Consider the following 14592-nt stretch of genomic DNA (forward strand, 5'->3'; position numbering starts at 1 on the left):
GACTTTACAAATGATGGAGAAGAAGCCGTCAGAAACTTTTAGACAGTACGCGTAGAGATTGAGGGACGTCTCAGCCCAAGTGGAACCCCCACTAACGAAAACGGAGATAACCGTCCTTTTTATCAACACCTTAAAGACGTCGTTTTATGACAAACTAGTGGGAAACGCTACGAAGGACTTCGCGAATATTGTAATATCCGGTGAGCTTATAAAGAATGTCGTCAAGAGCGGTAGAATGGAAGGTCAAGAAAGTTCAAAACGGTAGCACCCATGAAGAAGAAAGAGCCAGAAGCCCACATGGTGAGAATGGGAAGTCGTTATACCCCTAATCCATATCCAAACCAACCCCGACCTCGAAGTTATCCACCTCCAAATTTTTATTATCCCCCTCAAACCCCTTACTACCAAGCACCACCTCCTTCCTACCCCATATACGCCACGAACAACCAAAGACCCGTCACCATATTCCCACAAAACACGGTACCCGCTCAAAGCCAGCCCAGAAACGAACCAAGACCAGCAAGGCCTAATCCCGAGAGACCGCAATTTACTCATATCCCTGTGTCGTATGGGGAATTATACCCAAAACTTCTGGAGAAACAGCTAATTTCTTCCCATTACATGGCACCCCTTAAACCTCCATACCCAAAGTGGTACGATCCAAACGCTAGTTGTGAATACCACGCGGGGAACCAGGGGCATTCCACGGAGAATTGCCTAGCCTTTAAGAGGAGAGTTCAAGGACTCATTGACGCGGGTATCCTACGGTTTGATAGTGCCAGTAACGCAACTGGGAACCCATTCCCTAACCATGCTGAAGGGAATGTGAGCACAGTGGGGAAAGAGGACGAATGGAAAGTCAGAAGATGTGTTTCGGAAATAAGGACGCCTCTGCAGAAAATCTGAGAGGTACTGGTTAAGAAAAGATTGCTTTGTCACGCCGATAGAATTCTCGGAGAAGAAGGTCAAAGTTTTTGCAATTTCCATGAAATTGTAGGACACGACATTCAGTCGTGTAAGGAATTTAAAAGGTTGCTTCAAGACCGGATGGATAATAAGGAGATTAAGGTCTTTAACAAGAGGGAAGAGACCAACGAAAGAGAAGTATAGCGCGGATCGACCGTTAATAATTTATTACGACGCGACGAAAAAGCCGGTGAAACCAAAAATGATAATCGAAGTACCGTCTTCTTTCCCGTACAAGGACGACAAAGCCATACTATGGAAATATGACATCAATATCGTCACACCGGAAGGTGAAAAGCTCAAAGCCATAACTGGAGATGTTGGAGAGGTAGGTCATTTTACCCGAAGTGGAAGATGTTATTCGAAAGAGGTCGAACCAGTGAAGAAGAACAGTGACTGGAAGCAAAAAGAGAAAGAAGTGATGCATGAGGCCGAAGTCGAGCAAGAAATCCCACCCGTACAAGAAACTAAAAAGCCTGTGGATGAGGAAGAAGCACAGGAGTTCTTAAAATTTATCAAACACAGTGAATTAAATGTGGTGGAACAATTGAATAAGAAACCAGCACGAATCTCGGTTTTATCTCTGCTACTAAATTTGGAGCAACACCGGAACGCTTTGCTGAAGGTGTTGAATCAAGCTTACGTGGCAAACAATATATCCATGGAGAAGCTGGGCAGATGGGTGAACAACTTGAATGCATATAATTTCATTTCTTTTAGTGATGACGAAATACCACCTAATGGTAGAGGCTCCGTGAAAGTACTACATGTTACGACGCGTTACAAGGGCTACATAATACTGAATGTGCTTATCGATAATGGTTCGGCACTCAAAGTCATGCCTTTGGCCACGCTTTCCAGAATTCCGATAGATCTGTCCTATTTAAGGCCCTGTCATTCCACGGTAAGGGCATTCGATGGGACAAGGCGTGAAGTTATGGGAAAGATTGATATCCCTTTAGAAGTGGGCCCTTACATTTACAATGTCGAGTTCCAAGTCATGGACATCACACCCTCGTATAACTGCCTTCTAGGAAGGCCCTGGATCCATTCTGTTGGAGCAGTTCCATCCTCTCTCCATCAAAAAGTAAAGTTCATCATGGATGGTTGTTTGGTCACTGTCGAGGGAGAAGAAGACATTATCGCATCTATCTCTGCTGATGCGCCATATCTTGAAGTAAGAAAAGATGCAGTGGAATATTCCTTCTGATCCTTTGAATTTGTCAATGCCATTTTTGTCGCTGAGGAAAATAGAATTTCGGTGCCAAAACTGTCGAGAAATACCAGAATGGGTGTCAAGTTGACTATAGGAAGGGGAGCTCGAGCGAGAAGAGGTTTAGGGAGATATCTGCAAGGAATAGTCAGGGATCTAAAGCCAGTACACCACAAGGCTCGATACGGTTTAGGGTTCCTGCTGGACATGCGTTAAAGAAGAAAGCAGTGGAAGAAAGATCAGGAAAGAAGGATCGCGAGAACATTAAGCCGAGAACCAGAATGGGAGCCCATGGAATTCCCTAATTTGTCAAGAACATTTACGTCTACGGGAATGATATACCCAGGGCAGTATAGTGCACAAAGCACAATGTTAATGATCGAAGAGAGTTTTCAGAATATCAGTATAAATGCATTGGCAAAGGAGCTGACACGAATAAAGACGTCTCAAAGATACGCCCTTGTCCCCCGGGTTTCATGTTGAACAATTGGACTGCCGAGGATCTTCTTGTAGTTTATAAGTCTTCAGAGTAATGCTCAAACGTTAACATTCTGTTATGTCCTTAGATATAATAGAATTCTTTTGTAAGAGCTTGCATTCATTCTTTATCATTTAAATGAATATTAATGAAGATGCATTTTGTCACGATTTTTCGCATTATCACTAATTCCATAATCATTTCATAGCCTATCTTTACATTTGCCTCATGCCATACCATAACAATCAGTTTGTTGGTTTCAATACTTGGATGTCCCTCTATAGTTTCCTTTTCCATTCAACTTTCAGGTGCTCAGATATCAATTGCATGAACAAACCCGTTACGAGTCCTGAAATCGATTTTGAGAAGGCTGTTTGTTTAGGAGAATTCGAAACCGAAGAAAATGCTGAAGACTATGTCTCATCTTCTAACTTGCTAAGAATGGTGGAACAAGAGGATAAACAGATTTTGCCTCATCAAGAATTTGTTGAAACAATAAACTTGGGAGCTGAACAAAGGAAGCAAGAAGTGAAGATTGGGACCTCTATTTCAGGGGGCACCAGGCATAATTTGATTACTTTGCTCCGTGAGTACAAAGATGTATTCGCATGGTCATATCAGGATATGCCAGGATTAGATGAAGATGTAGTGGTCCATAAGCTCCGATTGAAGCCAGAATGCAAACCCATTCAACAAAAGCTAAGACGGATGAGACCTGAGATGTTGTTGAAAATAAAAGAGGAAGTCAAGAAATAATTTGATGCTGGCTTCCTACAAACCTCCAAATATCCAGAGTGGGAGGCCAACATAGTTCCGGTACCAAAGAAAGACGGCAAAGTACGAATGCGCGTGAATTATCATGACCTGAATCGAGCAAGTCCCAAAGATAATTTTCCCTTACCACACATTGATACGTTGGTGGATAACACAGCAAAACATTCATTGTTTTTTTCATGGATGGATTCTCGGGGTATAATCAGATCAAGATGACCTCTGAGGATATGGAGAAAACTACATTCGTAACAATGTGGGGAACATTCTGCTACAAGGTGATACCATTTAGGTTAAAGAATGCTGGGGCAACATATCAGAGGGCTATGGTGACGTTATTCCATGACATGATGCATAAAGAAATAGAGGTCTATGTTGAAGATATGATTGCTAAATCCCGAGGGGAATAAGAGCATGTAGTGAACCTGAAGAAGTTGTTCGACAGACTGAGAAAGTTCCAGCTAAAGCTCAATCTGGCCAAATGTACGTTTAGGGCTACCTCAGGAAAATTGCTTGGCTTCATTGTCAACGAGAGAGGCATTGAAGTTGATCCAGATAAAATAAAAGCCATTCAAGAGTTACCACCTCCGCGCATGCAAAAGGAAGTCAGAGGATTTTTAGGGAGATTAAACTACATCACCCGATTTATCGCTCAACTTACCAACCAATGCGACCCAATCTTTCGACTCCTTCGAAAACATAATCCTGGAGAATGGAACAATGAGTGACAAGTGGCTTTTAACAAGATAAAACAGTATTTGTCTAGTCCTCCAGTGCTAGTACCACCAATGCCGGGAAGACCATTGATATTGTATTTGACTATGTTCGAGAATTCAATGGGTTGCGTACTGGGGCAACATGATGAGTCCGGAAAGAAAGAAAAGGTGATCTACTACCTCAGCAAAAAGTTCACTGAATATGAGGCAAAGTATTCGTCCATAGAAAAATACTGTTGCGCTCTGGTTTGGGTAGCTCGAAGACTCAGGCAATATATGCTGTATCATACGACATGGCTAATTTCAAAGTTGGACCCAATAAAGTACATGATGAAATCACCTGCACTCTCAGGAAGAATGGCATGATGGCAGATCTTACTATCAGAATATGATATCGTCTATGTAAGCCAAAAGTCGATAAAAGGGAGTGCAATAGCTGACTTCTTAGCAACTCAAACAACGGAGGAATACGAGCCATTGAGATTTGATTTCCCAGATGAAGACTTGATGTGCATTACAGAAAAAGAATGTGAGTCATCAAAAGAAAAGTCATGGAAGATGAGCTTTGATGGTGCATCGAATGCATTGGGGCATGGGATTGGAGCAGCCTTAGTATCACCAGAAGGAAACCATTACCCACTCACTGCCAGGCTGAACTTTTCTTGTACCAATAACATAGCAGAATATGAGGCTTGTATTATGGGACTTAATGCAGCAATTGGACGAAACATCAAGACTTTAGAGGTATACGGAGACTCAGCCTTCGTGATATACCAAATCCGTGGAGATTGGGAAGTGAGAGATTCGAAACTGGTCAAATACAGTGATCTAGTGGCAGAGCTGATTAAAGAATTCGAAGAAATAACTTTTAATTACCTCCCACGAGAAGAAAACCAATTGGCTGATGCCCTGGCCACTTTGGCTTCAATGTTCAAAGTAAACAGAGAAACAGAAATAATGCCTCTTCAAATGAGCATATATGAAGTCCCTGCACATTGCTTCAGCATTGAAAAAGAGCCAGATGGACGGCCATGGTTCCATGATATCTTAGAATATGTCAAGAACCAAAAGTATCCCGAACAAGCAAATGAGAATGACAAACGAACAATCAGAAGAATGGCAGCAAGATTTGTTCTTGATGGGAACATCCTGTACAAAAGAGGAAAATATCAAGTACTCTTGAGATGCGTAGATGCTGTTGAAGCCAGAAAAATACTTGAAGATGTCCACGAGGAAATTTGTGGGACACATGTCAATGGTTTCACTATGGCCAGGAAGATTATGAGACTCGGTTACTACTGGCTGACGATGGAAAGCGACTGCATTAGTTTTGCAAGAAAATGCCACAAATGTCAAATTTATGGCGATAAGATTTATGTAGCCCCTTCGCCCCTTCATGTCATGACTTATCCGTGGCCCTTTTCTATGTGAGGCATGGATGTTATAGGGCCAATTTCCTCAAAAGCTTCTAATGAACACCGGTTCATTTTTGTGGTTATTAATTACTTCACAAAATGGATAGAAGCTGCTTCGTTTGCCAATGTGACAAAGACTGTAGTTTGCTGATTTTTGAAAAAGGAAATCATTTGTCGATATGGTTTGCCTGAGAGAATTATTTCAGATAACGCTTTGAATTTGAACAACAAAATGATGAAGGAAGTGTGTGAGCAGTTTCAAATAAAGCATCATAACTCGTCACCCTATCGCCCGAAAATGAACGGAGCTGTTGAAGCAGCCAACAAGAATATTAAGAAGATTATTGGGAAAATGACTGAGATATATAAAGATTGGCACGAGAAGCTACCATTTGCTTTGCATGCATATCGCACATCTGTACGGACATCTACGGGGGCAACTCCTTTCTCTCTGGTCTATGGAATAGAAGCTGTGCTACGTATCGAAGTTGAGATCCCCTCTTTACGAGTCTTAATGGATTCGAAACTAGAAGAGGCAGAATAGGTTCGAGCTCGATATGACCAGTTAAACCTCATCGAAGAAAAACGTTTAAAGGTAATTTGTCACGGACAGATGTACCAGAAGAGAATGATCACGGCCCATGACAAGAAAATACGGCCAAGAGAATTCCACGAAGGAGAACTCGTGCTGAGAAAGATTCTTCCAATACAGAAGGACTTACGAGGAAAATGGGCACCAAATTAGGAAGGACCATATGTCGTAAAGAAGGCATTCTCGGGCAGAGCTTTGATTCTCACTGAAATGGATGGGAAGGAGTTACCAAATCCAGTGAATTCAGATGCTGTGAAGAAATATTATGCTTAAAAAAGGAAAATCAAGATGAAAACCCGAAAAAGGGCATCTTAAAAAAAAGAAAAGAAAAGAAAAAAATAAAAAGAGAGAGGGATCAAGGTGAAAACCCGAAAAGGGCATCTTGATTAACACAAAATATTAGGATGAAAACCCTAAAGGGCGTTCTAATGAAGCAAGCACTGGCTTAAAAAGCAAGGCGTTTTGAACGGTGGGTCAAACAGAGAGACTACAGTATTTGAAGCAGTTCTGAAAACTCGAAATCTCTTACGCAAGAAAGCCATGCTCGAAAAGATTGTTGATTGAGAAACGTGGAAGAGTTCATGCGTTGAATATCTAGAGCATTTGTATTTGTTGAAATGCGATCCCCTTTCTCTTTATGACATTTTTTTTACTATCATTGATTAACTTTCTTTGTTTGCTACATTTGAAATGAATAAATGTGAGGTATCCTTTTGTCCCTACCTGACCATTTTCATGCATCTCATTATGTGGTTCATTTACATGATAAATAGTGAAATGACATACTCTAAACAAAGAAGTGCTAAGCATTACCCGGATAAGAATTTGATAAGTACAAGAGCCTCAAAGCAAGGACAAAGTTTAACCAGGGCCAAAAGAGCGATATCTAAGAAACGCAGATTAGTAGTGAAGCTAGAGGACGGGTACAGGGCCTGAAGAGAAAGTCAAGAGTCAAAGCAATGAACGCAGATCATCAAAAATCATGACGGAAAGGGACATATGACAAGCAAGCCCAAGGCACATAGCATGATCATGTAGGCATAAAGGCATTTAAGGCAAACATGTGCATTTCATGATAACATCATGCATGACATATACATGTATTTCAGCAGAACAAGAGATTTCGATGATAGCTATACTGAATCAAAGGAAAGGACACCTAAGTTCCACCAGATGACATCTTTTGGTATTTTGATGTTTTTATTTCTATCTTTCAAAAAAATCAACTCATATTGCGAGAGGTGAGTTGGGCCTCAGGTCACACACTGAAGTATTTTCAATTTTCTTTTTTTCAATTTATGCTTTTCAAAAATCAACTCATATTGTGAGAGGTGAGCTGAGCCTCGGGGCACGCCGAGGTATTTTTAATTTCTATTTTTCAATTTCTGCTTTTAATTTCTGTTTTTCAAAAATCAACTCATATTGCGAGAGGTGAGTTGAGCCTCAGGGCACGTTGAGGTATTTTCAATTTCTTTTTTTCAATTTTTGCCTTACAAATTCTGCTTTTTAAATCAACTTATATTGCGAGAGGTGAGTTGAGCCTCAGGACACGCTGAGGTATTTTCAATTTTCGTTTTTTCAATTTATGTTTCTAAAAAATCAACTCATATTGCGAGAAGTGAGTTGAGCCTCAGGACATGCTGAGGTAATTTCAATTTTTGTTTGTCAAAACTCAACTCAAATTGCAAGAGGTGAGTTGAGCCTCAAGACACGTTGAGGTATTTTTAATTTCTGTTTTTCAAAAAAATCAACTCATATTGCGATAGGTGAGTTGAGCCTCAGGACACGCTGAGGTAATTTCAATTTTTGTTTGTCAAAAATCAATTCATATTGCAAGAGGTGAGTTAAGCCTCAAGACACGATGAGGTATTTTCAATTTCTGTCTTTAAAAAAAATCAGCTCATATTGCGAGAGGTGAGTTGAACCTCAAGACACGTTGAGGTATTTTCAATTTCTTTTTTTCAAAAAAATCAACTCATATTGCGATAGGTGAGTTGAACCTCAAGACGCTGAGGTAATTTCAATTTTTGTTTGTAAAAAATCAACTCATATTGCGAGAGGTGAGTTGAGCCTCAAGACACGTTAAGGTATTTTCAATTTCTGTCTTTCAAAAAAAATCAGCTCATATTGCGAGAGGTAAGTTGAACCTCAAGACGCTGAGGTGTTTTCCATTTCTGTTCTTCAATTTCTGTGTTTCAAAAAAATCAGCTCATATTGCGAGAGGTGAGTTGAGCCTTGACTCACACGCTGAGGTATTTTCAAATTCTGTTTTTCAAATTTTGTTTTTCCAAAAAATCAACTTATATTGCGAGAGGTGAGTTCAACCTCAAGACACGCTGAGATATTTTCAATTTCTTTTTTTTTTTCAATTTATGTTTGTCAAAAAAATCAACTCATATTGCGAGAGGTGAGTTAAGCCTCAGATCACACGCCGAGGTATTTTCAATTGATTTTTTTTTCAATTTATGATTTGCAAAAATCAACTCATATTACGAGAGGTGAGTTGAGCCTTGGGTCACATACCGATGTATTTTCAAAATCTGTTTTACAAATTTTGTTTTAAAAATCAACTCATATTGCGAGAAGTGAGTTGAGCCTTGGCTCACGTGCTGAGCTATTTTCAATTTATGTTTTTAATGTCTAGTTTTAAAGAGTCAATTCATATTGCAAGAAATGAGTTAAGCTCAGGATCACATGCCGAGTAAAGAATAAAGACTGGAATTAATCGAAGACACAGATTTTATATCCCTGAAATTACAGTGAAGCTAATTGAAGTTGCAGTGGAGCTGATCGATGATATCAGATCTTGCCTTTCTAAAAGTTGCAGAAGAGAAGACCACAAATTTTATCTGACTAAAGCGATGGAAGAGCAGATTGAAGCTGAAGATTTTATCTTTTTGAAGTCACCTTGGAGTAAATCGAAGCTACAAGACATATATCAGAAGATGCAGTGGATTTGATCAAGACAACAAGATACAGTGGTTTGGAAAGAGACTACCTGGATGAGAAGAGCACCAAAGAAGTCCATACTTAGTAAGACCGGGCAAAATTGGCCTTTCTTTGTGTCTTTGCTTTATTCCCGTTACACGATAATAAGTAAAGAGGGGCAGCTGTTGTAGGCCAATTTTAACCTATTTACATCAAAACCCAATTTAACCTTACCTAACCCACCAAAATTAAACCCCAAACCCAAAATCTTAACTACCCAAAGCCCAATTTACATCAAAACCCTAATGGCCCAAACCCTAAGCCCAAATTAAAATAAAAAAACCCTAGCCCACAACCTAAACTTTTCTCAACTAAATCCTAGCCTTTGCCACCACCGACTCCACTAGCCACACTTGCTCCACCACCAACTCCACTAGCCACACTTGCTCCACCACCTACTCCACTAGCTACACTTGCTTCACCACCTACTCCATTAGCCACACTTGCTCCACCACCACTTGTACCTACAAATGAAGATATAAACAATAAAAAATATTTTGTAAATGGCTATATAAGCCTTCTCATATTTTGTATTTAGGGGAGGAAGAAGTTTTGGGGGAGAAAGTTATTGTAAAGGATTTTTGAGAGGTATTTTGAGAGTAATCAAGGAGAAGAGTTATTGTAAAGGCTAGTTTTTGGAGAGGCTAGTTTTTTTTTTGAGATTAATCAAATATCAAAGCAAAAGAGGTTTCTTGGTCTATTCTCGTTTTAAGTTCTTTGTTTGCTTATTGTTTTCCTTTCAGTTTTATTTTGTTTCTTTTATACGAAAGTAAAAATAAAAGGAGGAAGCTTTCCCATTTTTACCGAAAAAGTTTTTTTTGAGGTCCGGTTGCCGTGTACGGTGGCACCGACGGTAGCCGGCGGCGGTCCGGTAACCGGACGGTGACCGGCCTTGTAGCCAGAAATCACCCACCTCTCCCTCTCTTTTTTGTTATTATTATATTTCTTAATATTATATTATATATATATTCTTTTAACATATTAGGTATATTCTAAATTCTATATTACGTATATATATATTATACTATTTTATGTATATATCTTTAATACTATATTATTTATATATTTTTTTTCTACATGTTATCTTATGTATATATTTTAATTATATTATGTATGTATTTTTACACTATATTATGTACATATTTTTTATATCTATTTTATACATATGTATATATTATATATATCTTAACATTACTAGTTATATTTTCACTATTTTATGTATATACTTCAAACACTATATATAGTATATTTCTAACACTATTACTATTTATAAATATATATATATTTTACGTACATACTCTTAATATCTTTATTATGTATATATTCGTTGTTTTTATTTCACATTGGATACTATTATTACGTTTAATATATCGCATGCATTGTTATTGTTTTAATATTGTTGTCATATTTATTATTTGTTTCAATGTATTTCCAACTCGTTTATTTTTGTCTCCCGCCTATTTTATATCATTCTGTTGTTCATTACTTTAAAGATTTTTATTCATGTTTTTACTAATTTCAATAAATAAGGTAATGTTTCGCATTTTGGAACATTGAAGAATTGTGCCCTAACTTACGGGGTTTCGGTTCTCTTGTTGGTTCTAAATAGCTAAATATCCTTTTGAGTTTTGAAATGCACGGATTTCCAATTTAAATTAAAAGACGACCTTGTGCTCGGGAATTCATGGTATTGTGTCCTAACTTACGGGATGTGATACTCCGATATCTCGAGATAAGGAAATCTTTAAACAAATCGATTTAAGCTAATTCAAGAATTTTAAAATCAGTATTAATAGAAAAGATCGTATTTCAAGTCCCTTCCCGATTTTTAATTTTCGACATTAAGACACTAACTAATCAATTCGGTACCAATTTTTTGGGCGTGTCGAGGGTGCTAATCCTTCCTCGCACGTAACCGACTCCCGAACTCATTCTCTCAAGTTTCGTAGACCAAAGGCCCTGTTTTAGTAAACTAAAATTGATTTATTAAAACAAATGTGATCCGATCACACCTGATAAAAGATTGGTGGCGACTCCCGTTTTAATTTTCACTTTCAAACAAAGTCGATCCCCGTTTTCAAAAGAATGGTTTCGACATCAATTATCCGTTTGAACATTAAATGTCAATTTGAATATGGTGTGGATAATGTTTAAAACATATAGATCAAATTTTAAGCACGTGTACCTACTACATTGTTAATATTATTGTATGTTGCATGTTGTTGACTGACCCAATTTCCTCAACAATTACAACTATGGACTAGCTGGAAGAGCCATTGGAGAAGATCTGATAAATAATCCGGACCTTGTAGCCACTAACGCAATAATATCCTTCAAGACAAGCGTATGATTCTAGATGACTCTGTTAAAAAAGTGGAAAGATTTGAATAAAAATATAGACGCAAAAAATAGATTTGAGGAAAAAAAGAAAAAAATGGCTCGTTTTCTATCTAGTGAGTAGTCTAAACTGGTGATAGTTTTGAAAAATATTGTTGTACAAGGTGTTAATATAGTAAATATTCTATTTGGGCAAGATCCTATAGATGTAGGGAACTGAACTGCATAAACATCTATTATGTTCTTTATTTTTATGCACTTTTCATTACTAATGCTTGAAGTAGTTGGAGTTGCTCTAAGCACCGCTTGATTTTGCCTTCAAATATCAATTCAAACTCAAAAATCATTTTCAAATTACTCTAAAAAATTGATATTATTGATATTATCTTAAAGATAAAATGATATTATATCAATAATTGTGTTAATAATTTACAAAAATTTGGTCAAATTTAAATTTTATGTATAAAATTACACAAAATCAAAATTTATTTATACAATTGCATATTAAACCATAATTTATATATAGTTTTTGAGATTTATTTGAACAAAATATAATAAATAACTTATAGAAAAGTTATTAATAATTTAATATTTTTAAGATTAAATAATAGTAATATAATTGATTTTAAATTAATTAAACACTTTTAAAAATATTTTATAATTACATCCCTTTTTAATTCATTAATAAATTGAAACAAAATTAAAATTATAAAATTAATTTACACAACAAACCCGTATATCTCAGGAGAAAGTAAATTAATAGACTATAAGTTAAATTATTAGAGATTAGTGATTTTTCTTTCACCAATTGAGATATTTGGATCTTAACTAAACGCCAACTTATCTCAACTGGTTACTCTGACCTAATTAAATATAATTTAATGTTGATGTGTAATTTGTCAAATTTCTGTTCCTTCATTATCTCATCTTTAATAAATGAACATAGACTGCAAAAAAATCTTCAATAATATCTACATGCCATTAAAATTTCAGATTTATTAACATCTCAACTCTTCATCACTTTCAGTCACCCAATTTAATGTATTATCGTACTATACATTATTTTTATTTTTATTATGCCATAGTTAACGTTAAAATTTTCACCAAAAAATAAATATATTTATTTTTTTATTAAATTAATATAATTATTTATATGACACATACAATATATAAACATAAAAAAATTTATGTATAAAATGACTCAAAATTAAAATTTATATATAATTTCAATATTTATCCGAAACTCTTTCTCCGCAAATAAATTGAAATTTCCTGCAACCGAATGGGTTCTTAAATTCGTATATTAGGGTAATAGGCCCACAAAATGAATGAAGCCAGCCAGCCCTTTTTGAATGGAAAAGTCCAAGAAATATCCAGCAATTATTTCTATATAGTTATATATACCCTCTAGAACTTGTTCAGTACAAAATCCACACAAAGTATCAATGGATATAAAAATGTTGTATGGTCTTTTGACTTTAACTAGTCTAGCAATTCTCTTGCAAGGCCTAGGAACATCAGCACAACAGTGCGGAAGACAAGCGGGAGGTGCACTCTGTGCAAACAGACTGTGTTGCAGCCAACATGGGTGGTGTGGCAGCACACCTGAGTACTGTGGAACTGGCTGCCAGAGCCAGTGTGGTGGCTCCACTCCAACCCCTAGTGGTGGGAATGGTGTTGGCAGCATTATCACTCGTGACCTTTTTAATCAAATGCTTAAGTATCGAAATGATCCAAGATGTCCCAGCAATGGTTTCTATACTTATGATGCTTTCATTGCTGCTGCTCGATCTTTTAATGGATTTGGCACAACCGGAGACCTTGCAACCAGAAAGAGAGAGCTCGCTGCTTTCTTTGGTCAAACCTCTCATGAAACAACAGGTGGATGGCCAACTGCACCGGATGGTCCGTATGCATGGGGATATTGCTTTATTAGGGAACAAAACAACCCAGGTCCTTACTGTACTCCTGGCTCTTGGCCATGCGCTCCTGGCAGACTGTATTTTGGACGAGGACCCATTCAATTGACTCAGTAAGTTTCTTAATCTGTTGATAATTGATATAATATATAATAAATTGCATTCTAAATTGGTCCCAACTTCAAAACGTTTAATTTGATTACTTAAAGTATCAATATTATATCAGTTAGGTTCTTTTGCAACCTAATTGTTAGCTTGAGCATTAAATGTCAACTCGAATATGATGTGGATCATGTTTAAAACATATAGATCAAATTTTAAGCACATGTATCTACTATATAAGTAGCTTGGATATAACGTGTTCAAAAACAAACAATTTTATTAAAATTTGATCCATATATTTTAATTACACTCTACGTATGACTTGAATTGACATTTAATTATTAAATTAATCAGGTTGACAAAATAATTTGATTAGTAAAATAATGATACTTTGAGAACTCGACTACAACTTTTTAAAGTTTTGGATATGTAAAAACTAAACTATAGTTATGCATAACTCTCCAAATGAAGTACTAGTGCATGTTGTTAACGGGCTCAATTTCCTCAGCAACTACAACTATGGACCAGCTGGAAGAGCCATTGGAGAAGATTTGATAAATAATCCAGACATTGTAGCCACCAACGCAATAATATCCTTTAAGACAGCCATATGGTTTTGGATGACTCCACAGGGAAACAAACCGTCATGCCATAGCGTAATCATCGGGCAATGGAGACCGTCCGGTGCAGACACGGAAGCAGGCCGGGTCCCTGGTTATGGAGTCATCACTAACATAATTAATGGTGGGCTAGAGTGCGGTCGTGGTCCTGATAACAGGGTGGCTAGCAGGATTGGTTTCTACAGGAGGTACTGTGACATCTTGGGTATAAACTACGGAAGCAACTTGGATTGCTATAACCAAAGGCCTTTTGGCTGAATTGTGAACTGCACTACCCCACTCCAACAGAATAAAGGCACTATTGAGTGGAAGTTAATAAACAAATCAACAGGATTGTCTAATAAATTTTAAAATAAATAAATAAAAAGTAAAAAATAGAGAAATTAATTACGCTTTAATTTTTAATATTTTGCAAATTTTGATGTGACCGTTGAATTGCAACCAATATCTAACAATCATGTTTTTAGTTAGTTTC

General features: G+C 37.0%; 1 protein-coding gene across 1 annotated transcript; it reads left to right on the forward strand.

Annotated features, from left to right (window-relative positions):
• Positions 1 to 12885: 12885 nt before the first annotated feature.
• On the forward strand, positions 12886 to 14504 carry LOC107895471 (endochitinase). The gene is made up of 2 exons (XM_016820746.2): positions 12886 to 13508; positions 14006 to 14504. Exons 1-2 carry the CDS (start codon positions 12922 to 12924, stop codon positions 14373 to 14375), a joined length of 957 nt encoding a protein of 318 aa, XP_016676235.1. The 5' UTR covers positions 12886 to 12921; the 3' UTR covers positions 14376 to 14504.
• Positions 14505 to 14592: the final 88 nt, after the last annotated feature.

Source organism: Gossypium hirsutum, chromosome A11, assembly GCF_007990345.1.
Source record: "Gossypium hirsutum isolate 1008001.06 chromosome A11, Gossypium_hirsutum_v2.1, whole genome shotgun sequence".
Classification (NCBI taxonomy): domain Eukaryota; kingdom Viridiplantae; phylum Streptophyta; class Magnoliopsida; order Malvales; family Malvaceae; genus Gossypium; species Gossypium hirsutum.

Excerpts from the sequence above, each read along its gene's own strand:
- LOC107895471 (XM_016820746.2), top strand. The coding sequence starts at position 12,922 with ATGGATATAAAAATGTTGTATGGTCTTTTGACTTTAACTAGTCTAGCA. Across the intron at positions 13,509-14,005 it reads GGACCCATTCAATTGACTCA|CAACTACAACTATGGACCAG; the intron begins GTAAGTTTCTTA and ends CAATTTCCTCAG.